The sequence below is a fragment of the Emydura macquarii genome, unplaced genomic scaffold, assembly GCF_026122565.2.
Source record: "Emydura macquarii macquarii isolate MOO-44397 ecotype Brisbane River unplaced genomic scaffold, CSIRO-AGI_Emac_v2 contig_1253, whole genome shotgun sequence".
NCBI lineage: Eukaryota > Metazoa > Chordata > Testudines > Chelidae > Emydura > Emydura macquarii.
Window position 1 is genome coordinate 96,391,905 of NW_027131390.1, and position 23,784 is coordinate 96,415,688.

The 23,784-nt window shown below is 40.6% G+C and overlaps 1 protein-coding gene across 6 annotated transcripts in view; it reads right to left on the minus strand.

Annotated features, from left to right (window-relative positions):
* The window catches only part of SLC35F5 (solute carrier family 35 member F5), a 45,524-nt gene extending 22,125 nt beyond the window's left edge, over positions 1-23,399 (minus strand). For 3 of the 6 annotated variants that reach the window (XM_067549551.1, XM_067549550.1, XM_067549549.1), the window contains exons 1-5: positions 10,762-11,880; positions 7,851-7,992; positions 6,466-6,609; positions 2,026-2,088; positions 1,046-1,127 (exon numbers count right to left, since the gene is read on the minus strand). In XM_067549551.1, the coding sequence (XP_067405652.1) occupies positions 1,046-1,127; positions 2,026-2,088; positions 6,466-6,609; positions 7,851-7,992; positions 10,762-10,859 (529 nt within the window). In that variant the 5' untranslated portion in view covers positions 10,860-11,880. Of the gene's footprint in view, positions 1-1,045; positions 1,128-2,025; positions 2,089-6,465; positions 6,610-7,850; positions 7,993-10,761; positions 11,881-12,916; positions 12,936-14,840; positions 14,918-18,607; positions 18,663-19,178; positions 19,253-21,252; positions 21,322-23,148 lie in introns of those variants that run through there. The other 3 variants (XM_067549552.1, XM_067549553.1, XM_067549554.1) reach the window with 3 other exon arrangements.
* Between the last annotated feature and the right edge of the window lie 385 nt (positions 23,400-23,784).

The following is a 23,784-nucleotide window of genomic DNA, read 5'->3' on the forward strand; positions in this document are numbered from 1 at the left end:
ATTTCATAAGGTACTAATAAAAAGGACCTCATAACTGTTTTAAATGATTATTACCATCTGTTCAGAGTAACTCCTTAGAAACTTGACGATGAAGTCTGTTACTTCATTTTTCCCTCTACTTTGTATGCACATTGTATTTTTAAAAATGCACAATAATTCACGTTCTAATAATTTTGTTTTAAAGAAATTAACATTATATGTTAAAAGTTGCATGAATTTGCAGAGATAGGAAAAATAAAGTTATATTTTTGATCTTATAATGGTGCCTGTACCATTTTAAACTAGTAAGATTCCACAACACAAGTAGTGTTTAAATTAACAACAAAAGGCTTATCTCAGTGACAGTGTGATAATGATTTGACCTTCCCTTTTTCTAGTCCTGTGATGAAGGCCTTGCCCCTCTGAAGTCAAATGACTTCATCCTGGGGCCAGGATTTCATCCTGGTTTCTTGCTCCTTAGACAAGCAGAGCTTGTCTATCAGTAAAAAGTATCCCATGCAGTGATGCTAAACTGTAAGAAAAGGATGGTTGTGATATAGCATTCTGAGGGTAGGAGCATTAAACAGAACCTCAAAGTTTCAGCAGGAATCCGGAGGACTTTTCAGGTTTGGACATATGAGAATTGGCCAAAGAATCTAATACTTACACCAGACAGGTAATTTTTATATACTAACCAGGTTTTCGATTTTTATGTTTTTATTTACATGATTTTTAATAAACAATAAACTATAACAGTGTCTCGGGTTTTTCGATAGCACCTATCACCGTAGCAGCTGACAAATGCACAGCTACTCATAAAAATACTTTTTTAACCCTGATCAACATAGCTGTCAACCTAACTACTAAGTTTAGACCAAGTCTAAAAGTGGAAAAAAATCACAAAATTCCATCTCAGGAAAGGCAAAAGTATGAGGCCTGACAGTTGAAGGGATTTGCTCACAGACACCAGGAACAGGAGAGTGGTGCATCTAGCTCTGCAGCTATTCGGACGCAAAAATATCCCCTGTACCAAAAAGCATTTTGAAATTCTGAAGTCTTTACTCACTTTTTTCAGTATCACTAGTAGCACTGCCACTCTTTTCACTTGGTAAGTCATGAAACTTTACAGGAACATACAAAGGTTCACTCTGAAATGCAACAGGACAAGTAGTATATACATTTAAAACAGAACATTTAAACCATAATCAATACTGTTTACTTAAGATATCTGGAAATGAAATACTAATGGAAAAACAAGTTCCATGAAATAGCAAGACAGTCAGAATTTTTAAGCAGCATCACCATCTCTCTATCAAGTCTCTTCACTACAACAACTAAGGTATTTCACTTTCTACTACATAGATTTGTCACATTTTTATATATTTTATAACATTTTAAATGCATAAGTAAACCTTTCTTTAAAAAAATCTCCAAGCAAGTTAATGTATTAAGCTAGTCTAAATATAGCAACTATCATACAGGTCCCAACGAGATTTAAAAATAAAGACTGATAAGATCACCTGTATAGTAAACCTGGCTTCTGCCCAATGCCGATATTTGATCAGCCGAAACAGGAGTTTATTTCAGAGGAGGAAAGATGACAGTCCATTCAAATGTAAGATGGGATCATGATATGTTAATGTGTTCAACTCTAGCTGAATCACTGTTCTAAGGCCGTGGAATTTGAAGGATATTTGGATTTATCACTGACTCTCCACATTTTGCTTTGCAAAAACTGAGCTAAACCTCAGACTGTTTCACTTGCATGACATACTGATATTTCTTTCATAGTCCACTCTAAATTCAATTAATGTTTTATTTCAGCAGAGATCCCACATCTCCCACTGTGAGTAGTACTATTCCTTGCATCACACATTACTAACATTTTAACTAAATGCTTTTCAGTCATTTTGATTAAAAGGATGAATTTAACTAATCTTATTTATTGAATGCCGGCAAATTTAAGTGTACAATTTTTAAAATAGAAGGGAAATAACTGACTAACATAGTGGTGTCATGACCATACAAAAAAATTAAGGGACTTACCAAAGAACTGTTTACAGTGTTATCTGTTGTACAAGCAGTAAAATAACCTTCAGCATCTGCAAACTAATCAGAGATTTTATATTTAAAATTCTAGCAAGCCATTGTAAAATTTTAATACAAAATGCTAAGTAAAAAAATTTTACACTGTAGTCTACTATAGTTTTGTGACAAAATACTGAAAGGGAAAAATAAACTATAAAGTTGATTCATATTTTACAAGCTAACAGAGAAGATCAGCAACAGCAAAACTAGGTCTTGTTCTGCAACATGCTCTATGAAAGCATTTCCTACTAGCTTAACACAATTTATATGTAACTGTTTATTATCAGAAATGCTGAAGGAACTATTGAGCTTAATAATATAAATATATTTGGTTGATTTAGGATGATGCACAAAGCATTGTTTTAAAACAGTCAAATATCTAATAGTACAACTATTAATAACAAGATATTTACATGGAACTACTCAGTTACAAAACAACCTTCTTCCCATCTTAAGAAAAACTTGCATTAAATTGGGAATGAGGCAACAATCCTATCTCTACACTGTGCTCTGGAAATATGCAAATAATGGCTCTCTAAGCTACCCAGGTCATTCTTCATTCCAGTATCAAGTCTACCATATCTTAAAGAGCGAGCTAGTTCCCAAGATCCTGTCTACATATTATTAAAATGAAGGATGAAAAATGGATTAAATAGTTACAGTATACAAAGCACATATCAAAAAAGCACCAGAAAGCAAAAAGATGTCAAAACTTCTGAATGTTGCTCGCCAATTTTCTTAAACCATAAAAAGCCCCAAAAGAAATTATATTTCCCAAAGACAACAGAATGTACTGTATATCTAATGAACAAAAATCTATTGTTTTTAACAAATGAATTAAGTGGTTCTCTGGTCCTGCCATGCATCTACAAGGAAACAGCCAGAGAGACAAAAGAACTCTAGCTAGATCTACACTGTTCCACCAAATCCTAATCTTCAAATTTACAATATCTGAGACACTTATGCACTACTTTTACTTAGTTCACAGAATATAAGGCCAGAAAGGACCATTAGATCATCTGGTCAGATGTCCTACATAGCAAAGCCCAGTTACCGCTGCACATAGCCTGCTAACCTGTGCTCAACTAAAGCATATCTTCCAGTAAGACATCCAATCATGATTCGAAAACATCAAGAGATGGACAATCCACCACATCCCTTGGTAGTTTGCTCCAATAGTCAATCACCCTCCCCATTAAAAATGAATTTGTCTGGCTTCATCCATTAGTTCTTGTTAAGCCTTTCTCCACTAGATTGAAGAACCTCTTCATGCCCAGTATTTTCTCCCAAGAAGTACTTAGACACTGTAGTCAAATTACATCTCAATCTTTTTTTGATAAACTAAATAGATTGAGATTTTAAGTCTTTTCATGGATGGCACATCCTCCAGCTCTCATTTCACTTTTGTGGCTCGTTTTTGAACTCTCTCTAGTTTTTCAACATGTTAAATGTTAATACCAGAATAATATGCAGTATTCCTGTTTAGGACTCACCAACCCTGTACACAGAGATAAAGTCACTTCTCTGTTCCTAAAGCCATGGATCTGGCAAAAAGATCTAATGTTAATTGTGTACAGAGCACATGTTCAGTTACTTGTCCATTATATCCCCTAAATCCTTTCCAGAGTCACTGTTTTCAAGTTCCCCACTGTGAAGGTTATGGCCTGTGTTCCTTGTTCTTAAGTGTATAATTTTGCATCTGTCTGTATTCAAATATATTTTTTTTGGAATGGTCCCAGCTAACCAAGCTACCCAGATCAGTAGGTATAAGTACCTTGTCTTCCTCATTTTCTACCATTCCACCAATCTTTGTCTCATCCACAAATTTTATCACTAGTGATTTTACATTTATTTCCAGATCATTGAAAATAATGTTGAATGTCAGGCCTGGAACCAAACCTTGCAGCAACCCAATAAAAACACCTCTATTCAAAGATGATTCTCCACTGACAACTACTTTTTGAGACATTAGTCAGTCAGTTCTTAATCTTTTTAATGTTTTAATCTTGCTATAATGCAATTTTTTTACAATGCAATTTTTTTAAAACCAAAATGTTGAACGATATTAAGTCAAACACATTTAAAAAATTAAGTACATTACATCTATGCTGTTACCTTTTTTCAACCACATTTGTAATCTCAAAGAATCAAGTCAGGTTTGACAAGACCTATTTTCCATAAAACCATAATGACTAGCACTAATTATACTCCTATCTGTTAATTCTTTCTCTGTTGAATCCTTTATCACTTTTGCATTGTTTTGCCTGGGACTGACGTCAGGCTAATGGGCATATAGTTACTCAGTTGATTTCCCTTGCTTTTTTTGAATACTGGGACAAAATTAGCACTTTTCTAGTCTTCTGGAATTTCCCCTGAAATTGCTTCTATACCTCTCAGAGAAGAATCATAGAAGATTAGGGTTGGAAGGGACCTCAGGAGATTATTAGTCCAATCCTCTGCTCAAAGCAGGACCAACCCAAACTAAATCATCCCAGCCAGGGCTCTGTCAAGCCGCACCTTAAAAACCTCTAAGGATGAAGATTCCACCACCTCCCTAGGTAACCCATTTCAGTGCTTCACCACCCTCCTAGTGAAAAAGTTTTCCTAACATCCAAGTTAAAGGCTGCTATCAAATCCCCCCTCATTCTTCTCTTCTGCAGACTAAACCAGCCTAGTTCCCTCGGCCTCTCCTCATAAGTCATGTATTCCAGCCCCCTAATCATTTTCATTGCCCTCCGCTGGACTCTTTCCAATTTGTGCACATCTTTTCTATATTGGGGGGGGCCAAAACTGGACACAATACTCCACATGAAGCCTCACCAGTGCCGAAGAGAGGGGAATAATCACTTCCCTCGATCTGCTGGCAATGCTCCTACTAATGCAACCCAAGATGCCATTAGTCTTCTTGGCAATAAGGGCACACTATTGATTCATATCCAGCTTCTTGTCCACTGTACCTGCAAGTCCTTTTCTGCAGAACTGCTGCCTAGCCAGTCTGTCTCCAGTAGCAGTGCATGGGATTCTTCTGTCCCAAGTTTCCTGCACTTGTCCTTGTTGAACCTCATCAGATTTCTTTTAGCCCAATCCTCCAATTTGTCTTTGTCTCTCTGTAACCTAGCCCTGCCCTCCAGCATATCCACCTCTCCCCCTAGCTTAGTGTCATCTGCAAAGTTGCTGAGGGTACAATCCACCCCATCCTCCAGATCATTAATGAAGATGTTGAACAAAACTGGCCCCAGCACTAACCCCTGGGGCACTCCACTTGTTACCAGGTGCCAACTAGACATCGAGCTGTTGATCACTACCCATTGAGCCTAATGATCTAGCCAGCTTTCTATCCATCTTATAGTCCATTTATCCAACCCATATTTCTTTAACTTGCTGGCAAGAATACTGTGGGAGATCGTATCAAAACCTTTGCTAAAGTCAAGGTATATCACATCCACTGCTTTCTCCACATCCACAGAGTCAGTCATCTCATCACAGAAGGCAATCAGGTTGGTCAGACATGACTTGTCCTTGGTGAATCCATGCTGACTGTTCCTGATCACCTCTGCAACATCATGTAAGTTTGAGGCCTCTCATGAGGGTTTAGAGTCTTTAGACACAGAATGTAATACCAAACACCAAATTGGAATGTAGAATATGCCCGCCATAATGTGAGCAGGATCCTTGGTCTTCAAAGATGTTTAAAAACAGAAAACCCTACACAAACACCAGTAGGTGACAGAAAAGGAAAAAACACATTCTTCCACCTTCTTGAACATGAAACATGAAAAAAAAAAGTCTGATTGTGATCTCTCTATATATGCTATTCAGAATTATTCTGAAGAAACTGGATATAAAAAGTGATAAATCATAATGTTAAGAGTACGAACTCCAGGTGTAGATTTAATTGTACAAATATACAAAGTGCAGTTAATTCCACTACGTTACTACTGCAATTTACCATTTCTGTCTGTTCAGTTTGTAATGGTATTTTAATGAAATCAGTATTTTATTCACTTAAATCCTGGAGTTTAGTTTACGTTATTGTAACGTTATACGTTATTGTAAAATTTTGCCAGTATAGTGTGCGGGGGGAAGAAATCACACTTCTAACTGACACAGCTATGACAGCAAAAAATACCCCATGTAGATGCAGCTTATAATACCAAAATTATTTTTGCCAGTAGAACTAATGTTGTTCAGGGAAGTGGCTTAACCATGAAGGCTAAAGAACTTTTTCCTAGCATAAAGTGCATCTCCACTAAGGGGCATTTCCAATAACACAATAGCAGCAACACCCTTGTAAGTATGCACTAACTGTCATTTTCCCTCCATTAAAATTTTGAATTGTTGTTTATATATTTGCAGAAGTCACAATATTTAAATTATTAAATTAAAAAAAAAACTTACAAAAGCTGCATGCCTTCCACGAAACCCACGTGTGCACTGTTGTCTCCATGGTTTCCAAATAATAAATCCCAAGAGGTATAGAACAAACATGGATGTTTTTGCAAAGGTACTGAAAAAAGGTTTTTTGTACTTCGAAAAAACATACTGCGGAATAAAAATAGATTGTTACAGTCTTCATAATTACTGATTAGTCATGTGACTTCTCAATTAATCAGTGCTTTTCAAGTCCAAATCAGCCCAGCAGGTCTTCTTGAAGTCAAAACACATATAGGTATTGGAATATATGACCAAAACAGAAGACTGTCCCATCCAGCCCAATGACTCATCTCCAACACATCACAGGAAGACATAACACTCCCATAAGGCACTGATTTGCAAAATATTACACTCCAAGAAGTCTATATATATATATATATATATATATATATATATAATAGAATCAAACAAAACAATTAGTGATGCAAAATCTAAATTTGATAAACATGAAGTTGATCAATAAAAGGTCACTTTTATATAAGTAGTTAAAAAATGCCAGCACACTTATTTGGGGGGTAGAGAAGGGAAGCAAGAGTGTAAGATTTCTGACACTGAAATTTTATTTAATCAGAAAGCTGAAGTGTACCTAGCAGCTCATTAAAACAACCACTGCAATGCATTTCTGGAAGTACATTAGGAGGTAATATGGAGGAGCCTGGATCACTTTCAAGATTGATACTGAAAAATATATAATACTTTCAAGGAAGTTCAGAGGGAGATATGTGATTGGATATAATTTATGTCTGAACAAGCTGGCATTGTTTAAAAACCACAATTAAGAAACAGTTAGTGATCTGTAACTACTTATAATAGTGTTTAGGCTATCAACAGCAACACGGCTCATTTTTCAGTCTAAGAACCAAAATGGCCATAACAATTTTCCCTAACAGGATAGTAGTTGCAGTAGTTTCATATCACCTGAAACGTAAAGCTAGAATGACAGGTTCATTCTACAGCCTAATTTTTAAGGATACAACTAGATGACTTGCTCCCTGTGGCAATACTTGGCTCTTTTTTTATTTAAACTGATATAGCAATAAAGAAAGGGTTTGACTCCCTAACTAAAAAATAAAAATATGTCTTGGTTCAATATACTGATAATGTCTAGATTAAACAATAATACTTACATTATGCTGGCTCATAATTCTCAGTTCACATATCTTATGGTACTTTTTAGCTACCTGGATGATTCTGACTTTTTTCCACCCTTTTTTAAGATTATAAAAATGTGTCAAGTAAACTCTAATGTGTAAATGTGATCAGTGCTTCAAAAATGTCTACGTAATATTATTCTCCCTCCTTTTTTTAAAAATAGAAAACAATTTTAAGGAGCATGAAACAATGCTTACTGAAGTGAGTTCGGAGGAGGCAACCCATATCACATCAACAAGGAGAAGAATGACAATTCCAAGAGCCATTCGCTTACGCTGAGTGGAGGAACTGCTCTGGGAGCTCATTCGGTTCATGATAAAAACCCACACCATTTGTAACCTATTAAACATCAATACAGAACAAAATACAGATTATAGACAGTGACTAAATATAAAGGACAGTAAGAAAAAGTCATCACTAGCATTTAACAGACATTAAGTCTATGTAATATGCTATCAGGAGACCCAGGTTACAGTTGCTGTCCTTGATCAGGGAGTTGAACACAGGTCTCCCACATGCCAGATTAGTGTCCTTACACGCAGGTGGCTATAAGATATAAGGGAGAGGTTCTGTGAATCTAGGCCCTTTGCTTTAAAATTTCCTTTGCTTTTAATAAGATAAAACATTGAAAATGCCCCAAATCAAAACAAAATGTTTCAATTGACCCAAAATATTTTTTCCAATTTTTCAATTCAGCAAAACTTCCAGTTTTCGGTTAACCTGAGATTAACTTTTTTCCCCCAGAACAAAAAATGTCAGTTATAGCATGAATACGGAGTACCAAGCTCTCAAAACAACCACTGTAGACTAGCTTTCAATACCTTTAAAAAACTTGTGTACACAAAATCAACAGGAGAACATGCAGACATGCCTGCTAGAAATTTCAAGATAAACAAGTTTAGATTTCAACACGTAGAGGGCCTTCGGAATATTTTAAAAGTCCCTGCCCAAGCTGGTACTAGCAAGATCCACCTCAGGACTTAAGAGTAAGGGAGAGATGAGCAAGTTACTAGAATACCAGAAGAGTATAAAATGGTTTAAATGTTTAACTATGGCAATATCTGCTCATATGCACAGGCAGGAGCATGCTGATCAAATGAGGGTATTAAAAATGTTATTTAGACTGCAAAATCAAGTCAGGAAATGCTAGATATACAACTGCCCATGCAAATTTATTTCTGCTGCCCTGGATGTATGTATCATGATAACATCTTTAATTACATGATCACGTACTATTTTTTCCCCATAGTGCCCGTCTCATTTAGTGCACAGGACGGACATACATGGAGGCACAGTAAATACTATACAGGCAGCCCACAGGCTGTTACTGAAAATTCCTAACTTTAGCTTTCACAGCCAAGTCCTTGAATCATTCTTTTAACAGTTTTTCTGTATATAATAAATATTGAAGTTGAAGAGTACCATGAAGGCCTTTTAAAAGGCAGGGCAAGTGAAATGAACCCATCTTTTCTAAACATTGCTACAGCTGCCTTTGAAATCACAAGCTCCATTAGTCTTATTCCAAACAAAGTCTTATCTTGACCATGCCAGCAATACACACACATTCGTGTACATTCACCAAAGTGAGCAGAAGGGGGCTCAAGTTTATTACACAACTGAATCTATAGTTTTATGTTGCACTAAGACTGCCTATCAGTAGACCTGAAATTCAGCAACACCTTAAGTTTTATGATTAAAAAAAAAAGTATAAATTTAGGATGACAAAATGTTTTAGACTGAATAGAAAGTTAGACATCTCATACCTGAGACTATTACTGCCAGAAAGAAGTTAAAATACTTGCCAGTGGACCTTGGTAAGAGATTTTAATTTGGCAGATTTATGCTTCTACTAGCACTTATATACAGACATACCTTAGGAATAAATGTATTGAAGAAATTTAGTAATGGAATACCTAAAATTCCTATTTATTAGAATAAAAAGCTATACTTGCAAGGATTCCTTAATGAACTGAACTATTAACTCATTAACTTTTTCATAGCAAATCCTGACTCTGAAATAAACCAAGACAACCTGCTTTGCTGAAAGAGATAGTGTAATAGGATAGCTGGCCCCTCTCCAGTTTCAGACCAACTGTGCCCTAGTTTGGTGTGATGTGGAGAGCAGAGCTGCCCCTGGGAGTTTTAAATGAGACACAGCCAAAGGCAAGAGTTCAGAATACAAATTCTAGAGAGAGCACTCCCGAGAAGAGCTAAGCTGAATCAGGGAGGGGATACCCCTGACAGAGGGATGAGAGAGAAATCCCAAGCAATGCAGTGAGCCAGATAAGGCTGGTGAAAGAAGAAGGCAGGAAGGCAATTGGGTGGTCACTCACAAAACTTCCCCAGGCCAGAGAACCATAACCAGAGAAGGCTGAATGTTGACACTAGTCAAGGGAGATGTCTGCTGGCTTTCTAAGCCAAAGAGCACTGAAGGCTGGGAAGTGATGGAGGGGTGACACTGTTGATGCCTCCAGGAGAGGGCTAGAATCAAACCTGACAATGAACCAGGGTAAAAATGTGCCAACTAGCAAGGCTGGGGGTGTGGTGTGGTGAGAGACAGTGTAGTTGCATTGGACAGCCAGAGACTGTGTGAGATGCCAAAGTTGTATTTGGTGTTGATGGACTGTTGGGACTTGCAAGAATAAATGTATGGATTGGACTGTGCCGAGGAATTCTTATTTATGGCTGTGGGACTATTTATTATAAATTAACTTTGCAAAGGGCTATTTATACTTAGAAAGCTTGCATGGAGTTATTGGGAATGCCAGAAGAAAGGAGAAACTAAGGCAGGAGTGCTTATCATGCAGCAGGAAGGCACCCCATGCAAGGCCTCTTTATCGGTAGTAGATTATTTAAATCACACTTCATATTCTCTATATCACATGCCAATATACGAGAGTGTACAAGCAAAAGATAAACTTTTTGTGAAGACTTTGTTGCTATAGACAACGAGAGTTCTGTGGCACTTTAAAGACTAACAGATTTAATATTTGGAGACATAAGCTTTCGAGAGGCTAGCTCTCTTCTTCAGATGCAGTATGTTGCTATACCTTGAGAAAATTGCTTACACACTAAATTCCTACAAATTCTCTTTAGATTAATACTTACACATTTAGACCTATACAAAGAATTTGGAAGTCAGCTAAATTCCTTATTTTCCATCTTTGACTCATCTCTCTCCTTTGCTCCATACCCCCAAACCACATCCAGATCTTGCCGCTTCTGCCTCCTTGACATCTCTAGGGGCTTATCTATACTGGGAAATTGATCAGAACTATTATAATTATTATTGCTTCACAAAAATTATGCTGGTATAACTTTGTGCATTGACACTATTGCAGAATAAAAGTGACTTTATTCTGGTATAATTAGTTTACTTTTCAGACAGTTGTATCACATATTTTAGTAGGTGATCATGTAATCAGAGACTACCATAATACGTATGTACAAGGGCACGAATCACAGATGCACAGGCAATGTTCATTCTGGCATTTTCTAACTTATAAATGTTTGACTCTACAACCTTGATAATATCCTTTATTAATAGTTTGTGTGTATAAATATCCTAGGTTTTTAAAAAGCAAACTAAAAAAAGAAAAATCCAATCACGTGGCATTATATTGATACCCAGATAGTTCATCAGCAGGGTTGAAACCTTTAGATCTACCACACAGACTTTTGCCACTTGAATTGACAGAACACTTGAAGCAGTAGGCTGTTATCTTCTATGTGGACCAGCAATACAGGAGAATGAGCTGCTTTGCCTATGAGTTTCACAGATACTTGCTGATCATAGAAGAACAGTAAGACTATTCCAGGCTCTGGAGGGAAGTGCTTTTTAGTGAGCACAAACTCTTTTGCCAATTCTCTCCCAAGCTTGACCCCATTCTGCCCTCTCACCTCCAGTATGTCCCTGTCCCAGTTCTGTCTTTACCACACCACTGGCTCCTTGTCCCAATCCCGTTCCTACCACCTTTTCAATCCCAGTCTCCTCTCCTCAGGTTTCTGACCCCAATCGCCTCGCCCAGTAAATCCTAGCCCCACCCCTCCTCACCCTGTCAGCTCCAGGACTTGTCAAGCCATTCCCAATCCTCCCCCAACCCTACTTGGCTCCTTGTCCCCAGTCTTCCCGGGGAACCAATCCCAGTTTCCTCCCTCATTCCCATATCTGTCTCTCTCCCTTGCCCCTGGCTTTCCATCACCTGCCCATATTCTCCCTACCCACTGGCTCCCTCTCCCCAGGTTTCTCATTCAGTCTCCGTGTCCTCACCTCCCGACTACTTGTGCAAGTCCCTTTGCCTAACCATTCCAATTCTCCCCACCCCACTCCCTCAGCTCCTTGCCAAGTCTGTCTTCCCTCAACCCCATATCCTGCTTCCATATCTTCCCCATCCCCAATGGTTTCCAATCACACACTCATCCTGCCAGCCCGTCTCCCCAAACTCAATCCTTATCCTATCTCAGTTCCCCCAATTTCTTCCTTAATCTCCTTACCCAACCAGTCCCAGTCTCTGCCTCCGTCCTTATCCCAGTGTCCACGCCCCAGGCTCTTTGCCCCAATTTGTTTCCCCAGCTCTCTCCCGTAATGCCGTGAATCAGCTGGCTTCCTCCTGCACACTGCTTTGGCGCTAGCACAGGAGTCACGGATATCAAAGACTTTCTGCTCTCAGTTCCAACGTCCAGCCCCAGCCCAGGGCAGCCATTACAAGGAAAGTCCAGCTTCACACTTGTAGACATGAGCAGGAGGTGTACACTCAGTTGCTCTGACATGAGCAATCTGGTGAGCAGTAAGAACTGCGAGAGGCTTGAGTACGCTCAGCAAGGATGGAATCTTCCAAGATTTTAGGTGTTAAGCTCTAGGAAGTCTCCCCTGAGCACGTATAAAGTGCAACTATTCAAAGGTTTATAACTTGCCAATTTTCAGCTGATTTTCAAAGGAATGGCAAAAGGCACATCCCTGATAAAGTTTGGCAGAAGACTGATGTTTGTAAGTCCATAGGGATGCTACAGCTTTCCGAGGAAAAGGTTGCCAGAATATGTTTATTAATGAGAGAAAAAAGATTTCCCCCAGCCTTGTTCTTGGAAATATCTGAACAATTTTGAGTGAAGTTTTCTAAAAAGAATTCAGCCTAAAGCAGACATGTGGCATGGAAAATTTCAGTCCATATGGTTAAAGTTCGGCAAAGTCATAAGCAACTGAAACCAAGGTCTCATAATGGGAAGTGCTGGGTAACCTTAACAACAGGCAGTGCCACTACCCCACCTGTACTATATCGGTTAACCACACATGTTGTATACCTTCCCTCTACCCTCTGTTTGTATGTCTGTCTTTAGACTGTGAGCAAGACATGGATCATTCCTTCATCTGTTTAGAAAACAAACTGTTAGTGCTACCACAAATAATTCATCTGTATTACAGTAATGCCTAGATGCCCTTGTCAGGATTGGGGCCTCATCACACTAGGAGCTGAAAAGAGTAAAAGGCTCTCCCCGCCTCAAAGATCTTAAAATCTAATTAAGATGCAAAAAGTGGGGGTAACAAATAAGCAGAAGTAATAAGGAAGTGAAGGATGGCATAGTAAGAACATGCTTTTAAATAGGCCAGTTATGTGCAGAACCAGACAGTTATGTTTTTGTTGATTTAAGACAGACAATTAATTAAGATAAATATCAGAAGTCCCTGCTGGCTATCCATGTAGCCATTATTAAGTGGAAATTCCCCTATAAGCAGTGGGCCTTTTGGAAGGATCCAAGAGATAGGCAGCGAATTTCCTAGATAGCTCAGGATAGGTGTCCTCTTCAAAAAAGATGGTTGGAAAAAGCATGCAGTTTATTGTCTTCTAGTCTGCTTCCATCACAAAGACTGGAATGGGTTGACAGAAGTGAGGGCTTGACATGAAAGACAGAAAAAGTGGATAAGTATGTGCAGGTCCACTTACAAAGAACATGCTGAGGGCCAGAAATTTTTATTTAATGTGGTGATGAAGGAGAAAACAACTGAGGAATTCTAAGAGGGGAAGACATGTTGAAAACATTGGGCCAGGAAGATTATCTTAAATGAATAATATTCTAAGGGCCAAGCCCTTTGCACAATGCATAGGCCAAACAGGAATGTGTGTGGCAGAGTTCCAGGAAGCTAGAGGGAAGAATTCTCTCCTAACCCATGCCATGGAGTGGTAAAAGAGTAGCTCTCCAGCTTCTAGTGCAGCCTGAAGGCTACTGTAGCCTAAGGTTTCTGCATGCCTGCTTTGCTGGGGATAGGAACAGCCAGTAAATCCACCAAACGGAGGAGCCACTGACCCCGCACTGCCTAGTCACATCCCAGATCCCCCTGCTGCTTCAAAGCACACAACTGGTACAAATCATCCATAGTCTCTTGACATCAGGCCCCATCCTTCTGCATCAGACCCACCCCAATTTTCCTGCATCTGGAATCTGCTGGAGAGAATAGAGAAGGCAGGTCACTCTTCTAATATTTCAGAGATCAGAAGTGCTCTCTATTGGTCTGTATTTAATGGATTAATTTTAGTACATATTATACTGCTTTTTACTCATGGTTAGTCATTTTAAGTGACACCAACTAAAAAACCACTTATGTCTGAAGGGTTTTTTTCAACACTTATTAAGGGTAAGAGCCAAGATCACTATAACGCTAAGAAATTAGAGAAAGAATATTTATCTTTTCAGTTTTCTTGTGCATTTGACTGTATTTAGCAACTCCACTTCTCCTATATGGCCAGTTTCTTGTTTTCTGTGTTTCATGCAGTAACAAGAAAAAAAAAAAAAAAAAAAGCTTAATAGGAAAATATGATTGTGAAATCTCAGTTTGGACTCAAGACAGGTGCAAGCTGACAGTGTCCTGAGTCTCTGATCTGATCCTCAATATCAAACCCATGACTTTTCTCTGAAGTTTAGATATAAGACATCTTATAGCACAAAGCATTGCAGCATTATTAAAGCTTGTAAAAATTAATATGGAATGCAAAATGTGGGAAAAGAAAGTAAGGAATCTGGATATCTTAAAATGTTGTACTATTTCAATTTTTTTCACAATATACTAGTAGATTTTAATCATGAATATTTGTCCAAAGAAAGTGAAAATATGCAGTATATGCACACTGAGAGCAACACGCTGGAATAAAGAAGACTATAGAGAAAATAATTGCAGAGATTTATATTTTACATACCTGCACAATAATTTTTAAAAACAATAAATCCTTGCTTATAGACTTCAAGCTGCCATTTTCAAGATGAAGGCTGTCTCCTAAAATAGAAAAAAGTTTGAAATACTGTGTAGTATATATATTCATTCAGTAATAAGTTTTCTAAATAGAAAACAATAAATTATATTGCATAATCAAAATTCCCAAGCCTTAAATATTACAGATGCAAATATAAACAACCTTAACAATTCAGTCCATATTTTAAGATTTGAAAATCATTAGTAATATAGAGCATAAAAGTGAAAGAACAATGTCAGGTGTGGAGGCACAACCCTTCTCTTATTTAAATCCCTCCTAATGATCCACAAATGGAAACAGTTTTCTCAGAAAGTTTAATTACACTGACTCCTTTCTCTGGTTCTCCCAGTGGGGTTTGTCTTATGGGTCTTATATACAGCAAGCTCTTTGGTGCAGAGACTGTCCTGACATCAGTGTCTGGTACAGGGCTGAGCATACTGCTTAGTCTTAGTAGTAGTATTTAAACTATGTAAGAGAAGGATATGTAATTGAATGAATGAAGGAGAAGACCTTAATTCTTAAGTATAACTGAAATGTCCTTACTTAAAAATGTTTCAGATTCAAACACAATGTGGAAGAGCATGTATACACTTCAAAAGTTTATTATTTTAAGACTAAACTGTAGCAAAAGCAAAGTGTTTTTGCTCTTTATAGTGCCTTTTTGATGAAAGACAATCACTCTCTCCACATCACTGTTCAGATTCTACAAATATTCAACAAAAAACAGTTTATTTTATTTATTTGAGGAGCCTTTTCACCTCATAGAGGATAACAGGAATTGCTGCACTAGATCAATTACTGGTCCAACTAATCCGGCATCCTATCTCAGACAGTGGCTAGTACCAGATGCTTTAGAAAGTGCAAGAAATCCAGTAATTGATGAGTATGAGTAAATATTCCACAGAGAAAGTTTCATTTTAACTTCAGACATTTTATGCTTTAAAACAAAGGAGTCTCAATTTTTTTCTATCCTACTTAATGCTCTCCTTATCCATATACGTGCATAATCCTTTTTTGAATCCTATTAAGCCTATTAATATCTTCAATGATATCTTATGTCAATGAGTGTCACAGATTAATTGTGTATAAAAAGAGGGAGCACTGAAAAGCAAACCTTTCTTCCAACTCTACATTTCACCTTTAAGTACCTGCCAAGGGTGTACCCATTAGCTAGCAACACCGCCTAGCTTTTGTTCTTTCTTGTTCACGGTTTAATTGATGCTTTCCAACTACTATAAATTATATTTAAAAAGTGAATAAAGAAGAGTGAACACAAACTTAGGGCTCAATCCTGCAAAGCGAGTAAAACTCTCAATTCCCACTAAGCTCCATTGAAGTTACTGACCAGTACTGTGCAAATTCAGGCTCTTAGTCACTGCACTTGAGGGAATTCTGCGCCACTGTGCATGTACAGAATTCATGAACCCCTGCAGAATTCTTTTCTCCACAGAAAATTCATTCTGCCAGAAAGGTGCTGCAGTTATGCTTTTTGTCCACTAAGGGTGCCAGAACAGAACAGCAGCTGGCTCAGGGTAGCAGCCAGCAGCTAATATAGAGGAGAGGCTGCATTCCTTAAAGCGCCTTGCCTACAACGGCAGGAAAGGAGGCACAGAATTTAACAGACAAAAGGGGGACAGACAAAGCATGGCACAAGGGGCTGAACAGCAGTCACATGGGGAGGGTCACATAGACGGGGGTTCAGAAGGGCTGAGGGAGAACAGACTAGGGTGGGGGCTGAATGTGAGTGGGGGTGCAGGGCCACATGGGGACGGGGCTGGCTGAGTGAGGGTACAGGGACACACAGGAACGGGGGTGCATGGGGAAGTGGGAGTGGGGTGCATGGGAGCAGAGGGAAGGGGTGCAGGGACACATGGAGGGGGGTGGCTGAGCGGGGTTGCAGGGACACATGCGGACAGAGGCAGATGTGTCTGACTGAACGGGAGAGCCTAGGGGTCAGCCAAGGTCTGCATGGGGAGGAGTCCCCAACTCCCTAAGAAGCTCTCCCCCTTCCCCCCCCCCCCCAAAAAAAAAAAAAAAAAAAACTGTTCCACAATTCTCCCACCTACATCCAACTGTCCTCCAGGTTCACTCCCAGGCTCCTTCCCAGAAATTACTTCCCTCTTCCTCAGCTCCTCCGTTACCCTGAACTCCTCCAAGCCTTTGCAAAGCTTCTGAGGAGTGCAGGAAATACACTTCTGTATTGTAGTTTAAATGAATTATTACTCCAAGTTCTGTATTAATAGGCCTAGTAAGGAATCTATTTGTCAGAAACATTCCCTAAATCTTTTTTGTTGTCCGTACTGTTACAGACATATTTGGTGACAGGAATTTTGAAAGAAATTACCAAAATAATTGAAACTGTCATGATTATATTATGTTATTTTGACAAATAAAATGCACAGAATATTGCAGAATTTTAAAATATTGTGCAAAGAACTTTTAATTTTTTGGTACAGAATTCCCCCAGAAGTAAGACATGCAACATATGCTGAATGACTCTAGAAATCCCATCTCAGAGGCACTTTCAGCATACTTTGTAGATGCAAAGCTTATCATTTGTTTATCCATTTTGGAGGTCATAGACCCTAGATCCACTGTAGGCTGCTACTCACAGTGACTTAGCATGCATACTGTACTGTGTCACACAGACAGGTGCTAGAACTTCAAAAAGCAACACCTTTAAAAAAATTATATTCATATACACACATGGGAACTATTCTAGTGGTATCAAACATCCCAACCATCTGAAGTATTCTTGCAGATGGCATAACAGAGTCAGACTCAGCAGAATGTGACTTGAAGTGTAATTCCAGTTCAGGCAGATGTACACTTCCCAGCTCTGCTTTAGTTAGTGCGTTAAAAACAGCAGTTAGGCCATAATGGCAGAGTTGGCAGTTCTGGCTAGCCAACCATGTGCACACCTAAGATCTTGGACAGGGATGAACTCAAGCAGCTAGCCCGAGTCACCACCCACAACATCGTGACAACACTACTATTTTTAGTGCACTACCTCAAGCAGGGCTAGTGCGTGTACGTCTACCCAAGATGGGAATTTATCTCCCAGCTGCACTGTAGCCTGAAATACATTTGAGGTCCGTGAACTGCCTCATTTATACAACTAGGATGATAAATTAGTTGGCTGTAAAGTATTAGAGCTGGGTGCAGTTTTATGATCAGTTTATGCTTATCTGATTTACACATACAATAGCAGTAATGATAACTGAATATACCAGTGGCCGTATAGAAGGCAAAAAAGATACAGATCCCAAAACTGCCCTCCATCACTTCCATCCACAACCCAACTGAAATCGAATATAACAGTTACTTTTCTAAGGATAGATTCTGTTCACAGTTAAATGAGAGCTAAAAGCAGTACAAGTTCATAGGAGTTGTACCCCATGTAATGGAGTGCAGAATTTGAGCTAACAATGTAATTACTGCATAAGGACCATACTCTACCCTCTGTCACTGCAAACATGCCTTTGGGCTGGATTCCTGAAAGGTGATGAGCACCTGCAAGTCCATTCAATGCCTATTACTGTCAGTGAGAAATCCACTGGGGACTGAGGACAATTTAGCATCATAACTTTGTACATCAGAACCAAGAACAAAGACTAAATATAGAGTGCAGCCCCATCACAGAAAGCATCTGCATTACACCTACTCAGTATGTGTAGGCTCCTGTGGTGTATTTAAGTTACTAGAAGGGATACCTGTTGTGAGACAGAGGTGGCAGCACGCAACAGATCCTGGGGTTTTTGTTTGGTTGGGTTTTTTAAAACCTGAAAGCAATCAAACAAAAGATATACTTCAAAATTGTGCTGAATGTCCCTCTTGTCTTAGACAAGCAGTATGAATTGCCCCAAATAACTAAGTCATATTCACAGATTCCAAGGCCAAGCGACCATTATGAGCATCTAGTCTGACCTCCTGTGTAACACAGACCACTGAATTTCCCCAAATAATTTCTGGAGCATATCTTTTAGAAAAACATCCAAACTTGATTTTAAAATTGCCAATGATGGCGAATCCACCACAACCCTTGGTAAGTTATTCCAATAGTTAATTCTCATTGTTAAAAATTTACACATTATTTCCAGTCTGAATGTGTCTAGCTTCAGTCTTCAGCCTGTTATAACTTTCTCTGAAAGAACAACAAAAATCAGAATTCCTTTATGGGCCATCTTAAGAGCAACGGTTAAATACGTTTCTGAACCACCTTTGTTAATAAACTCTGTTCAACAGAGTGTGACAGTAGCCTAGACACAAAATAGTTTTCCTTACCATTTAGGCCATATTAGGACTGAGATTGTCATCTTGTGGAACCATTTTTTTTCAGCCAGTTACGTGCAGATCTTCTGCAGAAAGCCAAAAAGGGAATGAAAACTTAAAAATACCGTTTTCCAACATTTTGCGAAGAGTGAAAAATCTCAACTCACTGTTGTCTTCTCCTCCCCTCCCCCCCCAACACATTAAACTACCCTAGATCACTTAATTTTAGATACTCTGCATAAACTGTTGATATTCCCAGACATACATGCCCTTATTGCAGTGGTCTCCAAACTTTTTTGCTCCATAGTCTCCCCCCTACTCCTCTTCCAACCCCAAGAGCCAGAGCTGAGGCCAGGGCCAAGAGCAAAAGCCAGGCCAGGGGCTGGAGCACAGTGAGTCCAGAGCCCCAGATTGCAGCCAGGAGCTCGGGGCCAAGGCTGGGGCTGCGCTGGGTGCTTGGTGGTGCTCCCTCCCCATTCAATGTGGGGGCTGGCTTGGACCCTACTGCGCCCCCTCCCTCCCGCATGATCTTCCATGCCCCTTATCGTATGCAGTGTTGTTGTAGCCGTTTCAATCCCAGAATATTAGAGAGATAAGGTGGATGAAGTATTCTCTTTTACTGGACCATCTTCTATTGGTGAGAGAGAGAAGCTTTTGAGCAAAAGTTGGTCCAATAAAAGATATTACCTCACTCATCTTGTCTCTATAAATGCCCTTGACATTTAAAATGGTCTCAAATGAATGTTCATTTGGCTTCCTACATTTGGATCAATGGGTTGGAATGGTTTTATGCCAATTCACAAAAGGTAAAACACTGTTTTTACTAAGATACATATGCCAGAAGTGAAGTTACAAGGGTAGTAAGTATAAGTAATCCCACAAGTGTCATTTAATTTGCAAGAAGTCCCACCATCTGTGACAGCTAAGCCTCATTAACACCACATGCTTCTCTACAGATTATCACCAGTCTCAAATTTATAATAAAATTTAACAGTGAAGAGAGAATGATATGAGATCTGTGAGAACATGAAGTAATCAAATAGCTTGTTCATCATAAGGGAAACCTCTTTATGAAAACATGAATTGCTAAATCAGTGTATATACTACAGGCATTCTATGTAAAAGCTAGTCCATGACAAAAGCACCTGAACAGTAACTCAATCACAAAGATGGAATTTTTTTGGTCTTTCACAGTTTTGCACCCATGCCACAATGTGGGCCAACATATTAACAACTTAAAAATCTATGTATTACTTGATTAGTGAGTGTTCACATAAAAGAAAAAGTGCCAAAATATACTTGAAATATATTGGCCCAAATGGTTTCTTACTGGTCACTCACACCTGAAGATGTGGATCATATGGCCGAACAAAGTCACAAATGATGTTTTAGCTACAATTAGACAATGAACAGAAGTGGATTGATTAATTTTCTTACAATTCTGGAAATATCTAACAGAAAGCCAGAACAGATATATAAAGAAGTATGAAGGTACCAACGACAGGGAGGTTACACAGCCTTTGTATTGACTAGCACTCATGTTCTCACAGTTCTTCATTTGATGGCACAAAGTCAAAAGCAAAACAAACCAGAACATTTTGTGTAAATAATTTTAGAAATATACTGGTTTTTCTTGGTGGTCCTTACTATTATCCTAAAAATTTACTTCAATGACAGTTGACCATCACCACACTACAGAGGATTGGGGTGGGGGAAAGGAGGGAAACACTCCCTTCAAAGTAAGACAATGGCAATCTTTAAATCAGATAGGTAGGACAGTCTCTGAGTGATATTGCAATCGCTAAAGGCCTACTCCTGTACTCCTTACGCAAGGAAAACTCCATAAAAAGAGTAGACTCCTCTGCAAAAATCCTCATACATGAAGCAGAGCACAAGTAATCAAACCCAAATCTCACATGCTGGTGCTGAGTATTGCCACTGAGCCACTAATAAAAAAAAAAATAATAATAAAAAAAAAAACAAGACCAAAATACATATAGGAAGCACTTTGTTTTTAATTTGTTAAAATAAGGTCAATTATTTCATGTCATGAGACACCTGGAGTCCAACAACAGGCAATACTCACTTGAAAACACTACCGCCATGACATCAAAATGTGCTGTATATAAATAATGGTAGAGCTGGTTCCCAGTATCTAAAGAGAAAGAAGAATACTTGGAAAAAAAATCTAAATTCTCAGACAAATTTCAGAAACATAAATTTTCAGCCATAATGTAATTTGCAAGTATGAACAGAAATGGTATATTACACAGTTAAACACACCATCAATTGACAATTACTGGAATAACTGACCATGAACTCTGTAAGTTCAAGCATTAGGAAGAGATCACACAGACAACTTGTATTTAGTATTTTTCATCTGAAAGAATCCTAAAACTTTACTGTCTAACTGACAGGCAAACCTTACATACATTTAACTTCACCCACCACTCAAGGGCAGATGCCTTTGCGGAAAAACAGACAATTGATACCACTACACAACAATTCTGGATAGGACATGTACAATATAAAATTAATACAATATAAATTAATAAATTTAGTTAGGAAGAACATAATTATCCAAATGGAATTTGGCCCAAACATCAGGCATTTTCACCCACACTTGTGAAAAGTACAAGGGAATCCTTAATAACTGCTCAGGACTCCACTTGTACCTCTCATATGAGCAACCATGTCCCCTAATACTATGCTGTGTCATGCATTTAACACACCCATAAGGAAAAAAAATCAACTACTGAATCACCAGTAGCACTTAATCATTTCTTGGAAGTGGCCCATCCAAGCCTACTTAATAAGAGATCAAAAGAGATCAGAGCTTGCAGTGGGGTAGACAACTGCAGAGAATGGTGAGATCAAATCCAGCACAGTCTCTAGAAGTACTCTTCACCCTCATAACCATGGAAGCCAAACACATTCTGGAACAGGCATAATGGCTTCCAGAGTAGGAGTTGGGTTCTGTTCTCTTCCCCTTCACACACCCATTCTAGGGATGGGGGGAGACAAGCAGGAGACCCTTCCCCACACTCACAAACTCTCCAGGGCTGGGAGGCAAAGGAAGAGACAGATCCCCTTTCTCCGCCCCTGCCCCAACCACACACTCACTCTGGGGAGGAGGGAAAAAGAGAGGACAGGTTCCCCTCCACACACACAGGGGAGGGGAGAGGACAGGTCCCCCCCCCCTTCTCTGCGGATGGTGAGAAAGGAGACAATTCTCCTCCCTCCACTCAGGGGATGGGGGGAGAGGGACACCCCCCACTCCAACTCTAGGGATCAGGTGGGAAAGGAGACAACCTCCTCTGATCCCCCACACGCACTCTGGGGATGGGGGCAGAGGAGAAGACAGGCCCCCTTCCCTCCACGCACACGCACACAAAACACACACCTTACGTGACGGGGGTGGGAGAGCAGACAGCCCCTTTTCTTCCCCCTCATACACACCCACTCTGAGGGAGGGGGGAGAGGAGACAAGCGCCTCCCTCTCTACACACCCCTCTGGGGATAGAGGGAAAGTGGAGACAGGCCCCCACCAGCCCCGTCCCCACGCTCAGAAAAGTGGACGTGCAGGGGACGCGGACCTTGCCCCCCCCCTCACACACACACACAGTGGATCCCGGGGGCAGGGGCTCCCCCCCACACACACACACACGTGACAGCGAGGGAAGGCGGCGAGTCTCCCCCTCACACACCCGGAAGAGAGGCCGGTCGGGGAGACGAGCTCTCCACACAACCAGGGGGGATGCTGGACACCGCCCCTGCCCTGCCCTGCCTCTACCCCCACTCACCCACTCACCCACTCACAGGGGGCGGGAGGACGAGGCTGGTCCCTTCCCCACTAACACGCCAGCCAGGCTTTAGCCGGGGCGCCCCCACGACCCGGGGCATCGGTTCCCTGCCGGGTTCGGGTTCAGGTCCGGACTCGCCCGTTACCCGCCCGAGCTGAGTCTTGTCTACGAGGCGGTACCTGTCTGCGGCAGGGCCAAGAGAGGGAGGGGGCTCGGCGCTCCGTCCCGTCCCGTCCCTCCCGCTGCGCAGCCCGCTCCTAGTCCCACTCCTCTCGCCCGCTGAGAAGATGGCGGCTGCTGGTTCGAGAGTCGCTGGGCCGCGGAGAATCCATCCCAGAGCGAGAGAGAGCCAGCGCCCCCCACCGGCCAGCCGCGCCGGGCCGCTCTCGATATGCTCGGAGAGCTACTCGCCGTCCTGCGGCCCGTGTCAGTCCCGGCCACGGCGGCAGGGAGAGGAGGGGGTGGGGGCAAGAGCGGAACGCGGGGGCGGGGCTGGAGGGAAGGTGAGAAGGGGGTGTGGCTAGAGCGAGAAGCGGAAAATAGAGGGCGGGGCGGGTGCAGGGGGGAGGGGGCTGTGGAGGGTGGTCGGGCGGGACCAGGTGGAGTGGCGCGTGCGGCAGATGAGGGGGCCGAGCTTCCCGGGATTGGGAAGCAGCCAGCAGAGGCAGGGTGGGGTGTGAGTGACTTGGTGGGCCCGGAAGCCGTGGTGCCTGCAGGGCGGAGCACAGCCCAGCCCAGCCCAGCCAAACGGGCCTAAAGGAGAATTGCTCCTAGCTGGCTGTAAATAACATCAAGCCCTCGGTGAGGGGTGGTGT